This window comes from Lepidothrix coronata, unplaced genomic scaffold, assembly GCF_001604755.1.
Source record: "Lepidothrix coronata isolate B3197 unplaced genomic scaffold, Lepidothrix_coronata-1.0 Scaffold82, whole genome shotgun sequence".
Classification (NCBI taxonomy): domain Eukaryota; kingdom Metazoa; phylum Chordata; class Aves; order Passeriformes; family Pipridae; genus Lepidothrix; species Lepidothrix coronata.
Genome location: NW_016690262.1, coordinates 3345902 through 3372762, shown reverse-complemented (window position 1 = coordinate 3372762; position 26861 = coordinate 3345902). Strand labels below are relative to the sequence as shown.

General features: G+C 38.0%; 2 protein-coding genes across 14 annotated transcripts; one reads left to right on the top strand and one right to left on the bottom strand.

The window, feature by feature from the left end:
* Positions 1–1650: 1650 nt before the first annotated feature.
* On the bottom strand, positions 1651–26577 carry CLGN (calmegin). Of its 13 annotated transcripts, XM_017820339.1 has the most exons (20): positions 26378–26551; positions 25861–25992; positions 23936–24070; positions 23724–23761; positions 22449–22506; positions 21407–21585; positions 20456–20526; positions 17302–17360; positions 15347–15488; positions 14912–14993; positions 13995–14187; positions 12002–12191; positions 11665–11778; positions 11027–11183; positions 10038–10253; positions 8840–8959; positions 8523–8658; positions 6577–6654; positions 4341–4477; positions 1651–2746 (listed from the first exon to the last, which is right to left on the bottom strand). In XM_017820339.1, the coding sequence occupies exons 6-20, from the start codon at positions 21566–21568 to the stop codon at positions 2672–2674; spliced, it is 1932 nt and encodes a 643-aa protein (XP_017675828.1). In that variant the 5' UTR covers positions 21569–21585; positions 22449–22506; positions 23724–23761; positions 23936–24070; positions 25861–25992; positions 26378–26551; the 3' UTR covers positions 1651–2671. The 13 variants fall into 13 exon arrangements, with proteins under 13 accessions (XP_017675828.1, XP_017675829.1, XP_017675825.1 ...); XM_017820340.1 differs by lacking the exon at positions 22449–22506 and having other exon boundaries at positions 26378–26552; XM_017820336.1 differs by lacking the exon at positions 23724–23761.
* Positions 24960–26861, top strand: LOC108499954 (proline-rich proteoglycan 2-like). The gene is made up of 2 exons (XM_017820325.1): positions 24960–24963; positions 26071–26861. The coding sequence occupies exons 1-2, from the start codon at positions 24960–24962 to the stop codon at positions 26859–26861; spliced, it is 795 nt and encodes a 264-aa protein (XP_017675814.1).

Here is a 26861-nt window from a genome sequence, read left to right as displayed (position 1 = left end):
CATGAATCTCACATTTCTGTATACTTTTCTGGCTAAAGAAAAAAGGATTGGTAGACTGCATCCAGTGTAGTCAAAAAGCTAAAACTTGCACCTCTCCATGTGGGAGGCCTTTAAGCCAAGTTAGAATACAGGAAGCGTTCCCTTTTCCTACACAAGTTAGTGAGCTCTACGTTAGACAGGAACCAGAATTATTACTTCATCATACCTTCATGACTGTGTATGCCAACTGAGGAGTAGCTTCAGCTGTAAGGAAATAAAAGGGCCTCAGTCCTACTTGGCCTTCCCTGCATATAGACAATGTTCAGTCTGGTGATCTGGCATCTTCCGTAAGATCTTTAATGAAGCTACAGTGTAGCCAGTGGGAGTGCAGGCTGTGGAGATCTGATACTCATGGAGTTCCAATGATACTTTAAATAATAAGGCACCCTGGAATTGAAAATCATCACCTTGTTAATTTAAAGCTCTTTCAAGCAGCTGTGATAGCAAGATCAAGTATTTTTCCTGAAATACCTGTTCAGAAATAAATGGATGATGCACAGGAACTGTGGGTGAAATCTCAACGTTACAAGTACCAATGGACAGGGGAGGTTCCCCTTCTGCCTGGTTTTGTACATTTAGAGCCTCAAATCCCCAAAGCTCTGATATTTCTCCCCTAATTAGCAGCGTAAGACTAGATCCAAGTAAGCTGATGTGCAGGAGAGTGTCTTCCATCTCCAGGTTCTAGGTGATCAAAGTAATTAAGTCAGTATTAAAGTGAGAGAGGCCTTACAGAGTCAGTATTACTGCAAACAGCACCCTTGAGCTATGGGTATCCACTGAGCAGTGGGTAACCCTTTTACCCATAATAAATGACTCCTTTTTTATTAAAGTGAGGTACAAGCAAAGATGTTGATGGGGCATTAATCAAGACTTTATGGGAACCTTAAGTTCAAAACCCCAAGGGAGGACTAGCATCCCCTGTGGGGTGACCAATCCCTGGAGTAACTAAATCACATCAAAGAAACTACAGTAACTATATCATATCAAAGGAAAAAACCCTCCAAAACCCCAAAATAAAAAAGCCAAACCCAACCCCAGAACCACACCCAAATGCTGTAACAATTCCAAAGGACTCTTATCAGACTCAGACATCATCCATTCAGTAGGAGCGCTGAAATGCTCCCTGACAGCTCACAGTAGCTGTTACTAGCAGGATACTACACTGATAACAACTATCTATTGCTGTGGAGTAATCTGGAGTCTTCACTTCTTACCTTCTGCATGTGGACCCTAAATAAAGAGGTGGGAGCTTGCACTTAACGACACAAAAAGCCCCAAACCAAACAAAAAACTCAGAGACCTTTCCATGTAGTTCACACTAAGTAAGAGTCCAATATAATTAACTTCTTAGCACTTCAGAACAAGGAACAAGCACTTGAGGACACTGCCTTTTTCATTAGGGTTAAGTAAGCATTCATTTCTTAAGAGACTTCCATGGAAACTGCTGTGAAAATACTCCTTTTTTATGTGAACTAAATTCTTGTCAGGTACAAGAAAATCGGTTAGAATCCTTATGAATTAATGTATTTCTGCTTGTTTACAATGTATAACTGCTTTTGGTAGCACCTTATAGTCCACTACTTCTACAGGCAGCTGTCAAGCAGCAAGAGGTTTCTGGCGACTGAATTTTTATTGTTTTTTTAATATACAGCTGAACTTTAACAAAACAAAGTTTCTTTTACAATATGCAGTTTATTTCAACTACATTATGAGAATGCCCAAGTTACTCACATCTTTAAAAAACTTAACCATCAAAAATTCTTATCTATATTAATAAATTTCATATTAAGGAAGAATTATTAAATATTTTTAGGTGGCAATATACACTTAGCAAATATTCTATAAACAGAGGTTATACCACTCTGGCTTGGAACATGAGAACTATAAAAGTTTGAAAAAATCATCTGTATATCACTTCTGCAGATCTGCTATCTGCATTCAAAAGAAAAACAAGTCACATCAATTACCACTTGTTCTATCAGTATTCTATTTTAAAATATCTCTTAAAAATAAGTTACTGTAACCAATGCCTAAAGTGAACAGGTGACCACCCATGTAACAAGATCAACTAAAATAAATAATTTACAATAAAAATTGTTGCTAGCACAAAATCATCATACAAAACCAATTATTGCATTTAGCTCTGCACAGAAAAAAATATCTTTTCTCATAGCAATGAGAACTGCTATAGATGCTACATCTACACTGTCATCCTCTTTTAGCTGAAATCTGTAAACAGCTAATTTTGTGCTAGAGCTGCAAAAGTATTATAATTTATTCATTTAAAAAAAATATTTAGAGCAAGTTTATCTCCAACTAATACTAATTTTCTTAGAAACTTCAAATCTTAAGAATCTTCACCTAAAAATCAGTTGGCCAACTTGTAATTTCACTTTTATTTTCAGTTGGAAACACCAGCTAACTCCTCACAGATAGTGTTTCTCCTTAAAAAAAAGGGAATCGAGGAAGTTCAGGATGGTTAAAGAGGTCAGAGGATTAAAACAGGAGGTTAAGTAGCAGTGAGTTCCCCTTTTTCCTTTAAAGCTCAGCAACTTGCATGCTGCCAGGCCCACTGGAGTGGCACACCAGAAGCTACTGTTATCTAGACCTGCAAATACCAGCTGGAAATAACTCAGTCCTTTCGTACTCTTCTTTTGCGCACTGATCTCAGCGGATGATCTCCTGTACCCTCATCGGCTTCTTTCTTCTGAAAAAGAAAAATGAAATTCAGCATTAGAATTTTAAACTTACTTTAATTATTGAAGCTGGCATGCTACTTTATTACTGCACCTAAACCTCCCAGTCATGTTATCACTAAATGCAACACTGAAGTGGCAGGACATATTTTTCAACAATACCAAACTAATGATAAACAAAGTGGGTAGAAGACTTTTCCTTCCTATATTCAGAAGGAAGAGAATAGTACATCTAAACAGATGTCAGAAATTTGGGGTTGCCCATGTAGTCACTGGTTTAAAAGTGGTGACTTTTAAATTAATTTAGCAACTTCTTCAAAGTGCATCTTATGCTAATTTTAATTTCCACTTCTGAAGCAGGAAGCATTTAAAACATTCTAACCATCCCCTTTGGAGAGCTGCAAATAAAGCAAGCTGTTCTTAAATCAGATGTGGTGTTCCCAGTTTAAAAGCAATAAGCTTCCAGAGGAACATAAAAAGCCTTTCCAGTGTGAACTCCATTCTCAGACAATGCATTGCTTCCTCACTTCCCTGCATCACCTAATGGCAAGCACCTCATTCAGAAGGAACAGCTCACAGAATGTGGGCCAACCTGAGTGAGGATGTGGTGTACATGATGCCTCCCAACTAGGTCACCAGCTAACTCATGACAGAAGCAAGCTGTGGCCTCACTGTGCTACTCTGTAATGGCACAGACACATTCAGATCTTGTTGCTACTTTCACAAAGAGTCCTGTGACTCCTAATAGGGTTCATCAGATACTGTATTTCTAGGTAAATGTACAAGGAAAAAAAAAACCAACTTCCTACAGGAAGAAGAAGTACTGAATAAGGGGTAATTGATGAAAAATTTTAGTCCTGAAACAATGCAACCTCATGCAAGGTCCAGTTTCCTAGAGGAGTTTTCCATGAAAAGGAGTTAACATTACATTACATTAAACAACTCCCCTAATCTGGGAAGGGACTCATTTAGGGAATGACAAGCACAACGTGACCAATGGGTGGATCTAAGGCATTTCAGACACACCAGTTTCTAAATAAAGGATAATGAGTAGTTGACTGATGAGCAAGTAAAGCACAAACAAATTCCATTATACAGTGTTATTTTAAAACATTCTGTAGATTATCTGGGTGACTAGATTAATCTGCACAAGAAAAATGAAACTGCAGGTGCTGAATTGAAAAAGAGTGTGGTCATTTTGCTTTATTTTGGAATCCAAAAAACCAAAAGACAGCTGAAAGCTTAAGGTTTTTCTAGGTCTCACGAAAAGGCTATTCTGTTAGAAGCACATGTTCCATCAATTAAGTAGCACAATAAAGACTGACATCTAAATTTTCAAGACTAGCAATTCATTTAATAACCTGTTAAAAACTACACTCCTGTAAAAACATTTCATGTTTTGAGATCTGCATGATCACTTCTGTACTATACCTGTATTTATACAGAGCATTTGAGGTGTCAAACTCAAATGTAAACACATTTCCACCTTAGGATTTGTTTCATGGCTCAAGAGAAGAAAAACACTTGTTGCAGGTAACTGGGCTTAGTTAGAAGTATGATGTCAGATAAGGGCAAGGAGAAAATAGGGAAAACCCACCAACTTACCTCATCTTCTGAATCAGATTTATTTGACATACCACCTTCTTCTTGAGTTGCATCTGCAACTTCGTTTTCTTCCTCATCTGCAACTTCATTTTCTTCTTCATCATCATCAAGATCTTCACCACCTTCACCCTCATCTTCTGCAAAAGAAGTTAATTTTACTTAGTAATCAGAACTGTATTAAAAATGCACTATATCCAGACACAAGGAAAATAAGCCAATTTCAGTCTTAGAATGAACTGCTTGTTTAGAATAACCCATAAAAACATCTGTGTGACATAGTGAGTAGAATTCTCATGAATTAGTAGAAAGTGATCATTTTCAAATTTAATAATCAATTTTAACACCTCCACCTTCACCTCTTTTCACAATAGCTCCTACTCTCTTCAGACTTGTTACTGACTAAAAGGATTTACTTCACTTAAAATCCAAGTATTGTATTGGACAGTTTGGAGACCAGAGTCCAAAACAGGACAACTCAGGCATCCCAAATTTGACTAAATTCTGACTTAGACAGGAAAGTACAATATTGCAGGTATCAGTCATCCAGCAAGGGAGACACCGACATCTTAAGGCAACTCCTGTTTTCAGCAGGGAATTCTTCTGGCAATTCTTCTGTTTTGGTTGAGGGATAAGCAGCCCAGTACTTCTCCCTTTCTTATGTATTATTGCAATGCAGAAACTAGTCAGAAGAGGACTGTACTCCCCTTAGACCACTCAAGGTATGTCCAGCTTGCACTACTAGTGCACTAGTACCCTTTGAAATACTTTCTATCATGAGTAAACAGACATCTTACCTAAAATCTGATAGAAAGGATACACAATGGCACTCTACAACTTGACAGGCTGCCAGTGACTCAGCTAAAAACAGTAACGAAGCAGTGCTCAATTCTAGCCTTTTCAGGTCATGCCTACATCTCATAAGCACTACTTCAGTGTGGGGAAAAAAAACAAAGAAAGAAAAAACCAAAAGAATACCCACCCACCCCAACCTCCCAATTCTTACTGCTGCATCTCAGTAAAAACTGAAACAGAAGTATCCATATAAATTCAGGAGGTAGTCACATATAAGATGTGACTCTCCTGATTCTTGGTGATGAAAATCTAGAAATTCCAATTAAAATATTTGAGACTTCTGTAGAAGTACCAAAAAACTTCACTTGCAGTACAGCTATAAATAGAGCTTCCATAACTGTTATAAACTAAGAAATCCATTTTCCCATCTGTCTGTATACCTGGTACATGTCTACAATAGTATCTCTCTACATTTGTTATGAAAAGGGGAAATATGACCAAAAAATGCAGATCATGGTTTAAGAAAGATGTAGACAAAGATTTCTGTTCTAAAAATATGCTCTTAACAGAGGAGCTTGGCAAAGCCTTTGCTCATATTCTAATGAAGATATTAGAAATGGTAAATGATGCAAATCCAGCTCTTCCCATAAGTACTAATTTCAATGAAGGGGAAAAAAACCCAAAACAACAAAAAAAACTTCAGACATCAGAAGCTGTAAAAGCCAGAACTGGACAACTGTACTATGTAAAATTATTAATTTTAATTTAATCCAATAGTAATTTAAACGGTATTTCATATAAATGAATGTATAACTTGACAAATAAGGTTCAGGCTGTGGTCCCGAAATTCCATTTTGTGGTAACATTCTTCTACTTCCTGGAATATTTTTCTAGAAGGCAAGGCATTCAAGACAAAGCAGACAAGAAGACAAGTCAAGAACACACCATTCTTTAGCAATGTCACAAAAATTAACACAGAACAAAATAAAATAGTAAATCCCATGGACAATACCCTTCAAGAAGTAATCTGCCAGCAACTCATTCTCACTGGAGTCAAAGAAATCTCCAAGTGTTTCTGAACTTTGGTATTGTGCCACACTTCCCTTTTCTTTCTTTTTTTTTTTAATGGCCCCATGATAAAATGTAGATCTCAAGTCACTCAGTATTCAACAGCTCAAACCCCATTACCTTCAACTCCAAAAAACAAAGGAGGAGATAATGACAACAAAGGAACTGTAAAAATTATAAGGAGTCAAAGTGACTAGGAGAAAATATTTATGACTACAGATACTACAGGGAGAAATCTTAGAGAGGACACTCGCATCTGCACTGGATGAAAGCTGGAATCCACCAGCTTGAAGTTCTACCATCAACAAGAGGGAAGAAAGCAGATAGGAAAGATCATTTGCAAGTCCTGGCCCAAATTACTTCCCTTTCCCAGTACCTGAAAGAGAAGCCTCCCTTCCCATCTTCTTTGTATCCTTCAAAAATTCTCTTTTTGTCTCCTCCATTTCTCTTCTCTCTGTAGCAAAAAGAATCAGGAAAAGGAGGTAGAAGACAAATTCTCTACTGCTTTCAGATAAGAAGAAGATGGAAAGATAGTGACAGAAAAAAAGGGAAGCTTTCAACCTGCAAATGTTAAAGGCAGCAGGAAGCTAAGGGAAGCTAAGCAATTCTTCTTAGAGAAAGAAACCTTGAAGTCATATGACAGCAAAGTGTAATCCTTCCCTCTGAAGCACAGAATTTACTTGAAAACTTTGGAATAGTCATACAAAAGCTAGCTAGGTTACTTTTACTCTGTGTTCAGTTTAGTAACTAAAAGTAAAGGTCTAAAATAGAACCTACCTTTGCAACACCAAGAACAGCTGTTCCAAGTAGAATTTTAAAAAGTTGTGGGAGCTAAACAGCATTCCTCTGCAATTGCCTGAACCTTATTTCTAACACTGAAACACACACTCTAACATGCTATTTATTAACTGATGTGTTGTAATTAATTAAATAAATTAAATTAACTGTCTTAAAGAAGAATATTGGACTTGAGGTATCTCAGCCTTGCAACAGCAGTGTATTAGGTACAAACCACATCTATGATCTGCAACAAGACTGGGTAGAATAAAACAGAGTCTGTAATTCAGGAGCCATGACCAGGTAGAGTAGAGCAAGATCAAAAGGAAAGTGCAGGAAGATACAATGATGAAATTATATACTAAAATTTATGCTAATGTAAAGAATAGCATAACAAAAGAACTAAATGCCTAGGTTAGGCTCTCAAATAGTGAGGCAGATAGTCAGGACTAAGTTTGGGGTGGCAAGCATTGGGACAACAATGTACTTAATTCTGTCAGTACTGGCATGGGGATGGCTGATGCTAAGTGAACTTCTAAGTCATACAGACAGAAGCCATCAACAATCATAGAACGTGGTGTAAAGACACACAAACCCCACCAAGTTTCAGTCAGTAATACAAAGTGATGTCAGTACCAAGGAAAAAAAATGCCAAGCAAGAATGTCTGCTCAGTTTCTAATTATCCATGCCAGTCACTTGTCACTTTGTTTGTTCTTATCAAGGAAGAATGAAGTAAGAGGCAGAACCTTCTAGAGTTCTGAAGCTAAAAATTTTCTCATGAAAGTCAAGATAACATACTGTAAGTTAGGTGATTTGTTTTTTATTCATTATATAGACTCAGGGAAATGCTAACAGCACATCAGAGCCATGGCTGAACAGTACCAGTAATCTTTGATACAGTAACACAAGATGATTTACCCTTGGATGCCAAAGTACAGCTCAACCTACTGAATCACTGATTTCTCACTTGGGCAGCAGGACAGACCTTTGCAATGTGTTGCTAAAAAGCAACACAAAGGAAGCAGCAAACTTCAGTATTTCAAGTATTTTCAGGCTTTAACAAGAGCAACTAAAAATAGTGATCAACAGAAGAGCTGAAGGTACAACCCTCCCCCAGAGAAGTAAGCAGAAAGATTTATGTTAAAGACATAAAGCTATTCCAGGCACATTTTAAAGACAATGATGTAACTTTAACCACTTCAGGTACTTATATCTGAACCATTAAAATGTGTTCAATACATGAAATATTTAGAAGGAATAAAATATGCATCGCTGTCTACAAAGATAAAAAAGACTGCTGGAAGCACATTAATTTCTTGCCAGTGAAAAAATACTGAGTAGAGCCTTACTTTCTGCTTGTATTTATCAAAGAGTTATAAGCCATGGGATGCCACTCACTGGAGGTTATCAGAGGAAAAAAAGACTCGGAGCAAGGCAGATTTCACATATTCTAAGATAACTGGCTGTAATTATTGGCAATGCAATCCATGAACTAGTTCTATTCATGTCTTTAACCAAACTGCAAGCTGACATGCTCATCTTACCATCTTCAGCTGTATCTTCATTTTCTTTTTCTTCATCTATTTCATCATCTTCAAACTCCTCTCTCTCTTGTTTTAATTCCCCTTTTCTAATTTGCTTAGATACATCAGGTTTTTTGAAGTCATATTCATCTGTTTTCTACAACAAATTAAAAATCGATTTACATTTCAACTCAAATTAAGAACTAAACACAACAGCCACTGTAAGCTGAGTAGTACCAATGGCACATTAAAAGTGCATATTGTTGTACAGATGCTAAGAGTTTTCAAATAAAGTATTAAGAATAAACTCAAATACAAATATAATAAATTTCTCTAACCTTTGCTGGCCAGCAGAACAATACACCTAGACCAACGGGGAGAGCTAAAGTCAAGATGTAAAGAACCCAGAGCCATGGGTGGTCTTCTGCAGCAGTCACCAGTTGACTAAACATACCAGGCTGTATTAAAGAAAATAAATAATAAGTTTATGAAGTATACTCTAAACATTTATATTGTCCAAAGGAAACCCTTCTTTACCTTTGCTTTTTAATGACTTATGGAAAAGGTACATCAGTAACTAAGGAAGTTTGAGAGACACAGTGGAGTGAGGGGACTCAAAGGAATTTTTTTGCCATTGCGTGTACAAGTATAGATAAAGGTTCAGACATAAACCCAAATATTTTGGAAAAAGACAAGGTTGGGGGAAGAGATGGCTTTCCTGATGGCATGGGCAGATATGCTATTGCTACCTGCTCATGCTGTGACAAACAGCACCTGTCAGGAATTGGCCACATTTGACACCAACCCATCATTTCTCTCCCAAAATTGCAGCCTGCTCTTGCCACTGATTCAAAGAAAACAGAGGACTGTTGGACAGAAACAGGAGGGCAGGCAGCCACTAGAGGGGCTCATGATCCCTGTGTGGCAGGGCAGGTCCTTCCCACAGCATAGGGAAGAGATCTAGGAAAAACTGTGGTGGCTGGCTAAGTGCAGAACAAAATGTGGATGCACACATACAAACAGAACAACAGATGCAGCTCCATAAACATATATGCAACATTTTCAGAGCTGCATAATACACGTGTAAGCAGCCAAAGCCCTAAAATTATTAAACAGAAACAAACACTGGACTATTTATCCATTCCTCACAGGAGGGAAGCATCTAAAGAATATGGATATAGCCACAAGGAAAAATGGGAGTGGGAGGGGAAAGAAAAAAGAAAAAAAGGTCTTTGAGTGCAAGTAACTCAACTTTCATTGGCTGTCAGGTACTGAATTTCTAGTATCACTGTGAACAGCAGAAGACTTAATATGAAGCCAATTTCTCATCAGGTGTTTAAGTAAAATGTAGTGCCCTTTTAATTTCAAGAAGATATTGATCTGGAAAAAGTAAAAACCCAAACTATCAGAGTTACTCAGCAAGATTATTAATTGCAGACAAATTAATATTCTGTCAGCATTAACTGACAGAAAATTCTTCCAACAGCACAGCTTCCTCACTACTTTCTGATATCAAGAACATAGTAAAGTTTATACCTCATTAGCACTTGCTACTAATTTCTTCAAGCCCCAGCCATCTGCTGCCCAATGATCTGCTACTTCTTTTTCTGAACAGATGATGAAGTTATCAAAGTAAATATCAGATGTCATAGACCACAGTTCTAAACCAATAGCACTGACAGTGGTCATCTTGAATGGGTGAAGATCTTCAAAATAGTCTGGGTTTGGTATTTTCCGAGGGCTCCAGATTCCCTGTTAATGGAAAAAAATCACATTAATCACATTACCTACAGCTCACCAAAAAAAACAAGCTGTGAAAGAAATTTTAAAATAATTAGAACTTCACAACTATGTTAAATGCATTATTTAAAAAGACAAGCAGTAAAGTTCAACCTACACTGTTACCAGAAGTGGTAGGGAAAATTTTAGGAAAGGAAACTTCTGCCTTATGATACCTCTGCAAATTAGAGGCAAATTTTGTTTGCAAACCTGCTTAGGATCTTAAGCTCAAAGAAATCAGACTCAAGTATTCCCCAGCCATAACTAATACAAAGTAACTCTCTTTAATATGCAACTGATTACCTCTTATGTCTGGAGGGGAAGAAAGGAATTTAATTATCCAAAATTGATGCATCCTCTAAAATGGAACTAGTAAGTTCAACCTGCTTGCTGAAAGGCTTAATTTTTGAATATAAAAAAGACTGTTTATTCAAAAGACTCATATTTAAAGCCCCAATGTAACTTAGAATACAATTCTACAGAGCATATTAAATAAATGGTACCAGTGCAAATCGTACAAAAAGCAACTTTGAACAGATAAATTGTTTTAATATAGGAAGCATTACTTAAAGGAAAAAAAAAAGCAAATTACATGCAAAAACAATCTCAAAGTGTTTAGTGAGGCTATTCAGACTCATTCTAAAATATCAATATACTGTAAAAAAAGCCTAGATAAATATACTACTTTGACTTTGCTCTTGTTCAACTCTGTACCTTTTAACAATGACCTACAATTTCACTATTACCTGATAGTTAGGATTGTCTATCATAGGTGCTCTCCATTTTCCTTTGTACCTTGGGTTGTTCTTCATGGGACGCACCCACTCTCCACAACCAGGTGCAGTCTCACACTTCGGATTAGGGATCTGGGGGGCTTCCCACTCCCCATCCATTTCTTCATCCCTAGAGAGAAAAACAAAATAAAATTACAAACAACTGCTTTAAGATCAGACAGGCCCAAAGCACTGGCAGTCTGAAGTTTGGGTCCATACACATTTTGCTACAACAACCTCAGAACTCCGACCTGCTCACAGAGCTTTACCCAACAGTATAAACACTTTTTTTAAGGAGTGTTCCACTCTTTTTTTTAAAGGTCACATGTTCATAACTACCACAGCATGACTGACCTCAATTACATTCCTGCATCTGCAGACAGCTTGAAACACTTCTCCCTAGGATGCTTAGAGATCCCTTGGAGCCTATTATATTATGACTTCAAGACATCGACTTAAACTGTAGTAAATTCTTTCAAAGGGGTCCTTCATATTCTGTTTTTGCTAATATATCTTCAGAAAACAAAAAGCAATGGACATGTTCATGTTTTTATAGAAGCTGTCCCACAAACCAACAAATATTTGGCCATTCCTTACACATTCCAACTTACCAGTCCTTTGGTTTTTTTGCATTAGGGTCTGGAACATATTCTGGTTCATCATCAAGCCATCCCTCAGGCTTAACAGCATCAGGATCTTCTATTTTGGAAGGTTCATCTTCATCCCTTCAATTACAGACTCAGGTTAGAAAATACAGCAGCCTGACTTCGAACCAATGTTCTGTTCAGAGGACTGTAACTGGCATGAAAGGGATGATTTTCAGAGGCACAACAGAATTAGACTCACTGACCATGAGAATTAGACAATTATCTGTTTACAAATACCTGAATTTCAAATATATAACCTGCATGTAAAACGCATTGTAGAGATTAAAAATAGTCTCCTTACCAGTCATCTGGTTTGACAGCATTTGGATCAGGTATTTTTGGTCTCTCATCCCAATCATCAGGCTTCTTATCACTAGGATCCTCTATTTCTTTGGAAGGGTTTACTGGAGGAACCATATTCTCAAGAAGACTTCCTTTACTGACAACTGTTTGGTCGATTAACATTTCAAATGTATCATCTGGTTTTAGCACTAAATCGAAGAAATTTGTTTTGAAGAAATAAGGAAGCCATTAATTTTATAAATATCTTTAACCAAAGCTATATAATAAGCACAGCCTTAGTCAAACAACAGCAAACAGGATCCTCCCAAGCAGAGCAGGAGACAAGCTCCTCACTTAATCTGGACACAAAAAGTTGCCCTTGAGGGGATGTATAACCACCATCAGGCCCTCAGAATGAAACTTCTAGAAAATTCAATTGCTGAAACACATCCAGACACATTCTAAGAGATTTTTCAAAAACCTACCACTTGGCCAAAATTCTGCTGTTTTTATTTAAAAAGCACAGACAATGAAAGTCAAATCTCTGCCCCCAAATGCATCTCTGCTACTAAATTACAATCTCACACTTGAAAGCATGGAAACACAAGAATTGTGCCAGTAACACAGCTGAAGGATCAAAGAAGTACTTTCTCTGGGATTCAAACCTCTAACAGCCACTTCTCTCAAATGCCAGACTGCAAATACAGAAAATTCTCTTCAAATGTTTAAGTATGTTAGCAGGTGTGAGTCACTGAGAAGCCAAGGTCAGAGAACTGAGCAGTGTCAGATGGTAACAGATGCACCCAGATCCACTTCTAATAAGCACTTACAAATGGACTCACTGGTCAACTAGTATATTCAACTCTCCATTCAACACAACAAAGATTATTAAGTAAAAGTAAATGCTATTCCAGTTTTATGACAGCTTTCTAAAGTTGGGTGATGAAAACCAGAGTAACAGTCTTATATCTAATGAAGATCTTGCAGCCCAAAGTTTTCAACAGTATTAAAATATCCCAAGAAAACCCTGTATCAACTTTAGATAAAATACAAAGAACTAATTTTTAGACTTCTGTTGTCAGTCACATTAGAATTACACAGCTCTGTGGAATCTATCTGAAGAATTATGAGAGAATAAATGCAATCCAAGTTTAAGTATCTCGAATTTCTAACAGACAGCCCAAATACATGAATGCATGCATTCCTTTACTATGAGATTCCTATTATCTAAAAGTGAAAGTTTGCTATGGCACACTACAGCAATCTATCTTAAAAACCCATGGCACAGCATATGAACATGCCTACTGTTATTATTAGTCCATGGAAGCTTGTAAGTACAGTTAATTTGGCTGGATTTGCAGCATGCCACAGATTAGCCCATTCTTCTCTGATTTTCTAATTCTGAGGAAGAATAAACAAAGGGGGGAAAATGAACTGAACTTTTATCTCTGCTATACTGTTCATTGGTACAGGAAGAGTTGTCACATGAATTAAACCCAGCCCACATTCATTCACCTTCAGAGGATGTGCTGACCTATCTTTTCATGCACACTGCAGGTGTCTGTGAGAGCTCTTAACATGTGGAGGAGGGTGGTGAGTGACATGCTGCAGGTTTAACTGAATTCCTGTGAACTCTGACACCTTCCTAGAATATTGGACAGTTGTATGTCTTAATATCTTCCTCAGTAAAAATATTTTTACCATAACAAATACTGAAGGCATTAATCAATTCTTTATGCTAAAGGCTGGCCAGGGCTGATATGCTTTTTCCTATAAGTGAATATTAAACAGCAGCTTCTGAAAGCCACTTTTATGTCCTGCAGTTAAGCTCAGTCATTAAATCATTTAAGCCCAGTTATTAAGTCACTTAAGGCCAAATCATTTAGCAATCACCCTTCACAATTAACAGACTATTACAAACAAAAAAGCAGACTCAATTACAAACTTCAGCAGACAGAAAAAAATTTTTAATTTCTGCTTTCCAATTTAAACTTGTAAGAATTAAACAATACCAAGAGTATAAAGATGTGTCTTCTTGTCCAAATAGAACTTTTTTAGGTCTACATCAGGACGTTCAGCATGCTTTTCATCATATTCTCCAGTTTTAGGATTCTTATGTCTGAAGATAAAGTGTAGTTTGTAATCTTCTCCACATTTATCTGGTCCAAACATAATAGTGTAAGGTGTTCTGTCAAAAAAGTATTCCTGTAGAAGCAAGAAAGCTGAGCATGTGTTATACTGGACATTTCATGAAGCAATTTTCAGTAGTTCTTTTCCTTGGCATACAGCAGTTACCTTTTTCTAAAAGATAAATGAAAAGTGGTAGGGAAAATCACGAAAGGAACTGATTAGTTCCTCTTGGCTTGCTGGGTGCTCTCTGTTCTCAGGGAATGGACTAACTCTTTTAGTCTCTTCAGAGATGAATGTATTTATTTAGATGCCTGTCACAAATCAAAACACCCAAGTATCTGTGTCCCTCTACAAACATTATACTAAAAATGGAAGCGGAACTAGTTACTGTTCTTCGTAACAACTTTATTTTCTAATAAAGATAAAAGTCAGAATTTTAATATCCAGTATTTTATCAGTGCTTTTTTTCCTTTCCACATTAAGTAACAGCAACAAACAGCCCTGAAAATATCAGATATAGTTATTCACCTTCAGAGTATGTTGCATTAATCTGTTTAGTTATGTCAGTACCTTTTAACTACTTATATGTTTTCCATATTTGGAATAACCTACCTGTGCTCTGCAGTAAAATAACTGTTTCAGAAGTTATGAGTTAAGATCCTGTGGCTTCTACTAATACACAAAGTCAGAATACACAGATACAGGAGTCCTTTGTCCAGGATATAAGACATCACTCAGGGAGAACCAAGCTGTTCCTCAAACGAAGAACTGATAGCAAATGTTAAGCAAGAGGACATACCAGATTCAAGTCATCACTACTGGAGAGAAGTTTAATATATGCACCACCACAGTCAATGCCTTTTTGAAAATTCACTTCATACCTGGACAAAGTTAAAAAAAAAATACCAAGTGTGAGAAAAATACAAATTAACTTCTAATCTGCCATTCTAATTATGAATACATAAGACTCGGTATTAGTCACTACTGTCAAAACACTTCTATGTAAGCAAATATTAGATTTCTGTCCAAAATTATTTCGAAATAGTCTAAATATCACTTTTTAACACGTATACTACAATTTTAATTAATGAATCAATCAATTGCATTTACAATTCTAATAGCTCTGGATACGACAGGTCAATGCTATATGGAAATCAGTATTGTTTTATAGAGGTTCACATTATTTTCTTAAGGATTTTAATAATAAAAGTAAAAAATCAGAGGCATTACTTACTGAACAATCAAAGGTTTATCATCAAAAATAAATGGTTTTGTTAGCATTGCTGATATTGCATGATGCTTTGCCACTGATTTTAACACTAATCCTCTGTCTCCAGGCACTGTGTTTTCTTTCAGCTCTTCCACTTCCCATCTTCCTAAAACACAGACACATGGAGTCTTTGAAAAACAAAGCAGGCTGAAGAAATCACAGCCTTGTTGAAAGCAAAGAGTTAAGGCATAAAGACTATTAGTCCAGGCAGGGAAAAAATCTTGACATTTGATGTCAAAAATATTATTTCTTGCTCTTCTCAAATTTACAGATATCTACAAGAAAACTTAAATGCTGTAGATCTGTATCTTTAGACTGTAGTACCCTATAATAGCTAGAGGAACATAAAATATTTCTTCAGATTTTAGATGTACTCCTACCATCATCACATAAAAAGCATCAGTCACAAGGCACTGTGTAAGCCAGAGACCTGCATCATTCTTTCTCTTCTGCTTATACAGAATTAGAATCTTTTGGGTCAAATCTAATCACAGGGCAGATCAAATTCCCCCCAAAGTCTTTCCAAGAATTATCAGGTTTGATCTTAAAGGCAAACAAATACACCTGCAGCTTTAAAAATAGATTATATACTTATATATTCTCCAAGTTTGGGAGAGATACAGTTGAATACACATCTGGCCAATATTCAAAGAATAAGATTTCTAAAAGGGTAATTATATTTTCTCACAGATTACCAGCACAAGATTCATTGGGTTTTTTTCCAGGAATGAACACAGCACAAAAAACCTATTTTTACAATTCACTGTAATCTGAAAAATGCCTGTGTCAGTGTGAAAAGGAAAAAAAAGGTCATGAGTTCTTCACCATGTATTTTAGAGAAGATACATAAAATTGTGAAATGCCAATATAACAGTTATTTACTTTTAATTAACTGAAGTGCAATATGTGTAGAGTTGTTAAGGAAGGGCAGGTATGTAAATCAAAAAAAAATTCTTAGTTTCTTCTAGTCTGCTAAACAGGAGCGAGGAAAATTCCCTCCTCTTCAATAGTGTTCCTTCATGGAAACTAAGGCCAAGCAATAACACTGGGCAAAACAACAAGCCTGAAAAAACAAATGATGGGAAAATAGTTCCAAAATGTGTTTTTACCACTGACTTTATTAAATGTTGAATTTTCTGAGTGGCTTCAACCAAAACCAACTTTCTGACATTAAAGACAATTTCTATCTAATATGAGGCTGAGTAATCAGGGAGACATCAGTTCTTATAAGCATCTCATCTGTATGGATATCTCCTCTGCAAATTCTTAATTTTACCAGTTATTTCTGGTAACTGCTAAACCTAAAAACATCTGTTCTGCTCACCAAAGTCCTGCACGTTATGTTTGCTTACCACTTTCTATTAACATTAACTGATTTCATTTGACATAAGAACAGTAGGAAATATTTTTCTTTAGCAGCAGAAACCTTTTCCGTTCTCTCCACTCCCTCTTGAATTAAATAAATTTGGACTCCAAAATTATGGCCACAGATCACACATCTGTCAAACAGCCTAGAATTACATTTAAGCAGCCAGTTATAGACTAGGAAGTGACAAGTCAAGTGCAAACTCCAATAATTAAACCAGCACAACAACCTTTTCATGATTGCTTTCCAAATTTATCTTAGACTACTGTAAAGCTAAACTGTACAAGAACCACTGGACAGCCCTATATTCAAGCACAGGCAATCTGAAGAAGTATTTTAAAGAAAAACATCATTCCATTTAACTTTCTTGTTTCAAAAGACGAGCAACACCTGGCGTCTCAGTTTCAGGGTAACAGTCATTATACAAACTAATATTTTTGACCTGTCTCGTCTAGATTTTCAGAGATAAGTTCTGTGTAAAGGGTAGTTCTTTCTCAAAGAGCAACAAAACATCACAAACCATACAATGGAGGTAAACATTAAAAGTGCTCACCATCATATTTAGCAATGTTATCATCTATGTCTTCTTTCTTAGTTTTAGACAACACCCACCTAAAACAAAAAGTGTACTGGTCATTGAACAATCTATGCAAAGCTCTATTATTTAACAAGCACGGGAAAAACAGCTTTTGCTTCCAGGGTGTGAACCTGTGATAATGATTTTGACAGTCAGCATCATGGAACTGTGTGTACTTCAAAGAACACGAAAAGAAAAATCATAAGTAGATTAGTCTGATATGGCACTTCAAAATATTTCCTAAAAATGCAAAGGAATATACAATTAAAACTCTATAAAGTAATTCAATTCCTGAATTATTTAATTCTGAATAGACTTCAGTTTTATATACAAGCTGAGTTTGGCAGAATGTAAGAATATTATGTCAGCATACAATGTACAAAATACAGGGAAAACAGCAAGTTTCAAGTATAAAACCTTCACTATGACAAGGAAAGAAAAAAAGTCATCCAAAGGAACCTTTACTTTATCTGACAGCAACAATACACCTGCATAGCAGAGGACAAAAGGGAATGGTAAGTGTCTAAATGACAAATGCAATTATACACAGAACAGATTCCAAGTGTTCTGCACACAGAGGATCCAACAGGGTAAACACACTCCTGATCAACTTGATAGTATGAGCAAGGCAATCAGCTTATCAAATTGAGGTTACCAAGAAGACATGTACAGTCTACACACAAAGTGTTCATTTGGAGAGGAAAAAAAGAAAAAGGACAGTCCACCCCCATGTGGACATACAGTGGTTATACCCTGAGCCATGCACAGGAACATCTTAGGCCAACAGTGTTGCTGAACTCTTCATTGTATCAACTACAATACTACATTCTCACCATTAATTCTGTAAAGAACTATTTTCATTCATTCTGAACTATTGTCTGCATGGAGTATTTCAGGGATGAATACTTTATCTTTTCTGCTGGAATTTCAGTCACATTTGTTCACTGTTAACAGAAGTGCTGGAAAAACTTCCCAGTATAAATAGCAAACTAGATCCTTGGCGTACCAGGACAGAGACCAATGAGGAAATAAAACATCTCTACAAGTCACACAAAAGATTTGCAAGAGCCATTCCCAAAAAAGCTACTCTACTCTGGTGATTTACCCAGTCAATTTACGTGCAGCCTTTTCCACAATTTTAGGGGAGAAAGGCAACATACTGCTTACTTTTTTAGAAATCTTTCTTCCATATATGTTACTTTTATGTAAATTATGTACATCTAGACCAAAAAATCCCAAGCATTGTAGCTAAAGCTCTGAGTATCAGATTTAGTAGGAAGACAAGCTAATCTTTGAACAGATCTCAAAAAGCTAGAAATGGGGATGAATGCTATCATTCGAGTATCCCAGTTAAGCCTCTGCATTTGTTAATCAAGGTTTTCAGTGGTTTGTTTCATTTTTTTAACCATTATTACCTCTTCTATTTAACAATTTTTCCTGTCATCTTGGGTACTGCCTTTGCACTTAACATTTAGAAGTGACCACATCACTAAGACAAGCGATAAACTGAAGACTGGAGCTTGCTAAGTTATTTTTCTTCTCTCTTTGGTCTAAATATGTAAGAAAATAAGAAAATATGAAAGAACATAATGTGAGTAATAACAGACTAATGTTCAGTGGCCTGTAACTCTACAGAAGAGAACAGTTCAGAAACAATTGGAAAAAGGGAGTAAGATTCAATCCTACAAAAGTTACTGGTGTCTGCTACCATGTTATTTTGTCTACAGTCCAAATCATGCACCCTCAATAGACATGTCTCATGATGTATAATCTCACTCCAACAATAGTTGGATCTCAGTTTTCACATAGGAAGCAAAAAACTTTAAGTTCTACCAAATGAAGATACCACACTGCACCTCCTTTCACCTCGATCTGGCTCTTCCCAGGAGTTAGTTTTTGTTCCATCAATTTTAGTAACATGTGAAAACACCTTTTTTATTGATTCTTCACAAATCAAGAGACAGCTCTTGTGCTCAACAGCATCAAAGTGTAGGGGGAAAAAATGCCAATAATAAGACTTGATTTTTCATTAGAAACAGAGACTTCCATTCATATTTTAAAAGCTGTTCTCATAGAAAGAAAGTACTCTAATATTACACCAGCTCTTACTGAAGAGATTTCAACCATATTCAGATTCTACCTGGATACACAATCACTTATCTTGAGCCAGTGACAGCATGCTGACCTGGCTTGATTCTTTTTCCATTTTAAAAAAGAGAACTCAGGGATGATATAGACCAAATTTACATGGTAAGCATTTGACTTGTCCTTGAGATTTTACACCCTTTACATCTGTGGTAGAAAGAGGACTGAATGCCAAATTGTTTTCCAACTAAAAGTAGTAAGTCTATTCCAGAAATAGAAAGTAATAATTACATTCTTTTTTATTGACAGTGCATTGGTGGCAACTGACTGCAGGTCACAAAACAGAATTTCACTGAACATCACAAGTCACTCAGCAGCAATTACACCCAACATTGCCACCCTGTTGTAAAAACACTTCCAAGATACAGACAAGACAAAAATTTCTGGCTTGAGAATTGTTGAGATAAATCTGAATATTGTTCTAAAATTTAATTACAGTAAGGACTACCTAGGAACACTTCAGTAGTCTCATAAATACCTAACTCCTCTTGAGTATGGGATGTGATAAAATAAATTAATAAAAATCTGCTTAAAAAGTCTTTTCCAATAGAGATTTTATCTATAATGGTGAAGGTGCTGCCTTTTTACACATACCTAAGATCATGTGAAAAGGAAGAAAGGGCTTGCTACTGGAGTGTAATGCACTGAAGTGTAATGCTACTGAAGTGCTATGCACTTCACCTTTCAGCTAGTTAAACTCAACTGGCTAAATCTTCATATTATTTTTCTTAATGTCCACAAACCCAGAGTTTATTAAAAGCTTCCTTAAAACACACAAAAAAATAGCAACATATCTGAAATGTTAAAGGTCCATCTTAACATTCTGATGTATCTGGAGCAAGCATTAACAGCCTACCCAATTCTAACCCCTGTAACAATTAATTTTTATAAGGATACTAGTTGAAAACTGAATACAAAATAAGTCCTGCCACTGTAATTTAAATTGATGAAAGTAAAAATTTATCCTTTTAAGGCATAAGCTTACCCAGACAATCCTCCATCAAAGGTTTCTGTAAAATACACTTCCCCGGTTGGCTTTGGAGTCTGGTACACAACCTAAGAGACGAGTACAGATACATGTTCTAACATAAACTACAATTTTTCATTTGAAATACACTATCATACCTCCAGAAGTAATCCACCCAGGCAGAACAACAGATTTTGTTCATTAGAAATACCTAGCAGCATAAAACCCCTTCCTCCCCACCCCTATTTCAATACTTTGGGTGCATCCCTCGAACACTGAACAATTTCACAACTGTGAATTTTATAAGTTGTTCAAAGCTCATAACTAAACCTTTGTTACATCTTATTTATAACAAAACCCCAGAAAATTTACTGAACTTGCACCAGTTCTCTGCTCCCTCCCTATTTCTTTCTATACATGTTTTCCATTCTTCTGTTTTCCTGTCTACTCAGCACATTACAATTGGGCTACACAACAGAGAGTTGAAAAAATAAGTTATTAATATTGCCAACAGCTATTTGCATCTATTTTGAAGTACAGCATAACAAAAGGAAGATTTTCTGAGAATAAAGACAGTGACAAAAAGCAGCTGTGACTGATGAAATCCAGAAACTGGTCGAAAGTCAAAATTTCAGATGCTTTCTGACAGATGCTTTCTGCTTTCTTCTCTAGAAAAAGCATGTTAGGACTTGCATCAAAAGGTTCTGTATCTAGATTGAAGTAAAACCTTTTTCTCGACTATCCACCACAGGCAGGAGATTTTACACTTTGGCATAAGAGAATCATTCTTTCAGTTTGCCCTACATGTCACACACAGCAACTGAAAGACTGCTGGGTTTGACACCCACTCAGTTGTCAACTGCATTTTAATTTAGTCTTTTTAAAATACATTTGTCCACCAATTTCTCATAGTTATAACTATGCATTTTGTATTTAACCAGACTTAACTGAAGACTTCTGTAATCTTACCTCTATGGAAGGTTTATCTCTGTCCACCTCAGTTTCTTGGGACTGCATGTCAAAATCCTCCACTTCAACATCTGCATCCAGATTTTCTTCATTTTCAGTTTCTGCAGTCACTGAGCTAATTAGCAGGACACCCAAGCACAGCCAGTCCCACTGGAAGTGCATCTTGGTTATCTGAAGAACTGAAAGTTTTAAATTTTAAATATTTTTGCAAGGATATTACCAATACTATTTTAATTTTACCCCAGACTTTATCTACAAGAGAAAAAACCACATTAAAACAATAGGAAACAACTATCAGAAAGCATTGTCACTATAATATTTTAGGAAAGTGCTATTTCTTAATTTGAATTTTTTTTTTTTTACTACAAAGCCCTGACTCAGACTCTCTTTTACTTCTTGTTGTCCCTGTGGAAGTGCTTGTAGCCTGTTCCCTTACCTTGCCAAATTTAGCAAGAATTTGACTGCAGTATATGTGTTTTTTTTAAGAATTAGGTGAGATTGCTTTTATTTTCCCATTCTTTAACAATCTGAACAAGTAACCAATTTGAATCAGTCTCTACAATGTAGCAATAAGTAACATCCCTTTCATTAGGGCAAATAAAATCGTTATGTTTAGGATGTATTATTATCCACTGCCAGAATTACACATTTCTATTTGCCTCTTTTTCCCATGACTATGTTTAGATGAGCGCAGAGCTTATATCAACTCCAGCTGTTAAGTGTCCAAAGAAAGTGTAAGATTGTTTCAGAAAATATTTTCTGTTTCAAAATTTTCCAATGATTTTAAAGTTTAAGTTAGTTAAAGCAGAAGGTCAAGCCTAAATACAAATACATTTCTGATTTCAGGGAAACGTGAAAACCTTTAATCTGTGTAAGTATGAATGTCAACAGCAGACAACTGCCCCAGCCTTTCAATGTGATCTGCTGTGAAAAAGAACACGTTGTTGCCCTGTATTTTTTGCTTCACATCTGTAAGACATACAAATTCACATTTATGTTGGAGTATCCAGTGGTTTGGAGCAGTGCATTGTCAAGGACATACCTATGCAAGTTTCCTCAAAGGTCTTGCAAAAAACACCTCTTTCCAAAATTGTTTTTGTCTGAATATGGAAACAGAACAAAGACAGATCCTAGATACCTCTGGAAAGGTGTTTATCCTTTGGTTCTTATTAATTCTATTCACAGTAAGCTTAAAAATAAAGACAAAAACTGATATTTAACTTGCTGTTGTATGACATTTTCAAACAGTACGTTACCTTTAGCCACTACTGGTCATACTGAATACTCTGCTGCTGAGGTGCTTTCTGCCCCTGAGATAGCAGCCACCATCTCACTTAAATCATCATCCCTTAGAGATTAAATTGTTTACCACTACAACTCTGAATATCCCAGCAATTCTAGATACTATCTTATACTGGAAGTGTGAGTCTCTTCCTTCCTTCCTGGGTTTATCAGATTTGCTAAGCAATTCAAACATTAGAATTGCACCAATAGTTATTCATCATTCATTTTTTAATACCTGCAAGTTCTATTGAGCCACACATGTAGAGATCAAACAGTATCAGGGCTAAATAAACTCATATCCCAGCATGATTGTGCTACAAATATCCAAAAAGAAAAAAGGGAATAAGGAAAAAAAATAAGATCTATTAAATTAATATTGACTGCACTGATTATATTTAGAGCCAAAATCCAGGAGTATCATACAGAAATATTTTACACACTAGTACTAGGTCAATATTGGGAAATAATCAAAAGCCTCTCTTTTTGGGACTAACACTTATTTTCCATAAAACTACATTAACCACATTACCATTCTTTTTTTGCCCCACACTACTATCCATAATCCCTGCGATTCCTTGTGGCAACTTTATAACCTTGCTTGAGGATGGCAGGTCTGTGGTTCCTTCTTTTCTCAGTTGTTACCACAGTGATACATTTCAACAGTTATCTGCAAATTTTTCTGTGGTTTTTGTATTTGATTTTTTAGAATTTTAGTTAAAAACTACAGATGTTGTTAATTCATAGACCTCCTGGGCCAATTCTAGCACTTAAAATAATCTTGCCCTTAAGATTGAAAGTAATTCAGTTTACCATGGTGAACATTGAATTTTATGGTATATTTTGAACACCTTTGCCTGGAGGGTGTCACACTTCGTTGTACCACCTTCACTGTTGTGTTTCTTAATGATTATATTAGAATAAAAACAGTCAAAGAATTTCATATCAATACCTTCTGGGACTCCTTAGCTCCTACCTAAAGTGTCATATATTAACCAGGCATCAGACTTGCTTTTTTAGTATAAAGCTTGCTTACCTTTAGCTAGTTTTTCATGCAGGTGGTCTCCTCTTTTCCTAAAGTAGGTGAAGAGATACACCTTTCTTTGTCAATACATTACAGGTGTACATTGTGCATAATCCAAAATGTTTTTCACTTACATAGCTGTAATTTTACTGTAATTAGCCCCATCCACTTTTGTTACATACACAGAATAACAAGGGCATCCAAGAAATCAGACTAATACTCACCTTTCTACACAGCTCCCTTCCAAAACTCCTGATGCTTTCACTTCGTTCACGCCGAGTCTTATCGCTGCTTCCTGGTCCTAGCCTAGGACTTTATCCTAATTTCATTCAGTCTTCAATTGGATCTCTTACTTCTTCCTTCAAGAAGAGAAGGCTCATTTTAACCTTTGACCTTTTGATACACTTCTAAAATCATCCCAGAAACACCAAAATGCATTATCAAGACCAACTGCAGTCATCGCTCAATTGCCAGGCAAAGATGGTTTTAGACAATCCCATCACATCCTTTATTTTTGTGAACTCTGCCAGCATTACAGTCTTAGAATGTAAAATAAATCAAGAATTTGTGGTCTCAAAATAGAATTTCACACTACACATTTAATGGTCTTTAAAACCTACTGAACTTTCTTAATTAACACATGAAGATCTATGAAAAACTTTTCTTACTCTTTCTTCAAGGTGACAATAAAACCAAGCCAGAAGGATCCTCACTGTTAAAACTTCCTCAGCAGAACAAAGCAAGTTGTCCCAGACTATGGCTCTCACACAAACCCCATACATGTTTACTGGCAGTTTTGCCAAAACACCAAAGACCAGTGACTTCCAAACCATCCTTCAGCCAGCTACAGCAAATAGATAATTGAAAAACCATAAATCTTGCCAGCATTTTACAGAATCACAGAATATTATGAGTTGGAAGAGACCCACAAGGATCATCAAATCCAACTCTTAAATGAATGGCCCATATAGGGATCAAACCCACACCCCTGGCACCATTAGCACCATGGTCTGACCAGCTGAGCCAATAGTTCTGTATGACCCATGAACTGGATAGAAAATCTGCATTCATAGAAACTGAGACATAGAAATCTGTCCTGGAATAACTGCACCTCCAAATCAGGATTCCCAATCTCTCCTTTAGGGATGGGCAGCTAATATTCATCTTTCTCTAGATAAACACCTTGACAATTCTGCCAGACCTGTAATTTTAAACTTAAATTTTTGCATAGCTTGGTCACTGTTTACCATGGGTAACAACAGCACTGCCACACATCAGAAGGGACATCTGAGCCAGCAGTACTACTGCTCTTGGGATCAGCAACAGTGCTGCAACATCAGCAGAACACTGCACCTCAAGAAATGAGCTGGTGTTTCTGAGAGACATACTAATATTTAAGAAAGACAACAGACATAAACTGAAAACATATTCTGACTGGATATTAGAACTTTTTCCCCCATAAGGGCAGGCAAGCAGTAGTACAGGCTGCCCAGGCTCAGTCCTTGGGGTCTTCCACACAGACCACACAAAGGTCAGAGCAAGCTGAACTGGCCTCAGGGCTGCCCGGGCCACAGTAGACACCTCCTGGGGTCCCTTCCCACCTGAATGATTTGATTTCCACAGATGGTTGGATGGTGCAAGCACATCAACCTTCAGACCTCTGCACTGTGACCTGCTGCACATTCTACACATGCCATTAAGGTAGTGGCACCATTGCTCCATTTTATGCAGAACTAAACAGAGATCAGGATCTTTTAGATTATTACTAACTTTTCTTTGGACTTTGAAGAGGGTCATGCCTTTTTCATGCAAGTCTCAGAGCTCTGCATTCTCAAGCAGAAAGGGAACAAGCCAACCATTAGCAGTCTCTCTCACTCCAAGGTCTAAAGCTCCTGCATGCAGTATCAACACATGGGCTTTCCCCAGGGCCAAACAGCAATTCCATCCAGGGCTACAAAAAGTGGAGGTTTTTTCCCCCCCACCTCTTCTTCCATCCATAACCACGTGCTGCCTTATTACCTCCCCCAAACTGCTGCACTGGCATCGACCTGACCAAAGACAACATCCAGCTGCAACTGCTCCGTGAAAAACACTCAAGAATTCTTACACATCTTTTTATTTTTCCCTTTGTTTGGTGTGAAAGCCGTACCTCCCTCCCTCGTTTGCCGAAGCGTCAAACACACCGCACTGGACTGGGTGCCAAATGTGTAACTCAGCAGCTACTCCCGCTGCAATGCTGTGCTCCTGAAGGTGCCTGCTCGAGGGTTTTTGCTGCTAAAACCTCCAGGAAGGCGTTATTTTACAATTTAAAAAAAAAAAAAAAATTAAAAATATTTTTAAAATAAAAAAAAAATATAAGTTCGGGTCAACCGAGCGGCCGCTCGGTGTTCAGACAGCGCCCAGCACGAACCCGCTTTTCGGGACAGCTGGCAGGGAGAGCGAGGGCCGCAGGCGCTGCGGGGCCGCGCTCCCCGTGCCCGGCGGGGCCTCGGGGCCCCAAACCCACCCCCGCGGGGGGATCACCGCGCTCCCCCCAACCCACCCTCGGGACCCGCCGCCGGCCGTGAGGGCCGAGGGGAGCGGGGTGAGGCCAGGGAACCACCGCCGCCCCCTCCCCTCGCCACACGGGGCCCACACGCACCTCCCGCCGCCGCCGCCCTCGTTACCAAGCACCGCGACGCACCGCGACGCCACTCTCCCTCCCCGGGCGCTGCCGGCTCTCCTAGCCCCCCGGCGGGCGGTTACCGGTGCTCCTGGCGTCCTCCGATCCGCGGCGGGCGGTCACCGGCGGCAGGATGGGGATGGGGAGCGGGAAACGGGAGCGGGGCCGGGTCTATGTTCCCGGCGCATCCCCGGCCGCGCACGCGCGCGGCGCCCCCGCCGCTACCGGGGCTGCGGGAGCGCGAGCGGGAGCAGGTGCCGCCGCTCGCGCCGCGCCGCCGCGTCCCGGCCAATCGCGGCACGGCCCAGCCGAGCGCGCGTGGGGGCGCGGGAGACGGGCAGGGAGCCGCGCCAATCGGCGGCGCCCGCCGTGAGGCGAGAGCCAATGGTGGCTCGGTGCGCGACTGGCGGCCCGCCCCTCCCGCGGCGAATCAGCCAATCGGCCGCTGCCCGGGGCCGGCCCCTCCCCTCGGCCACGGGCGCCCGTGA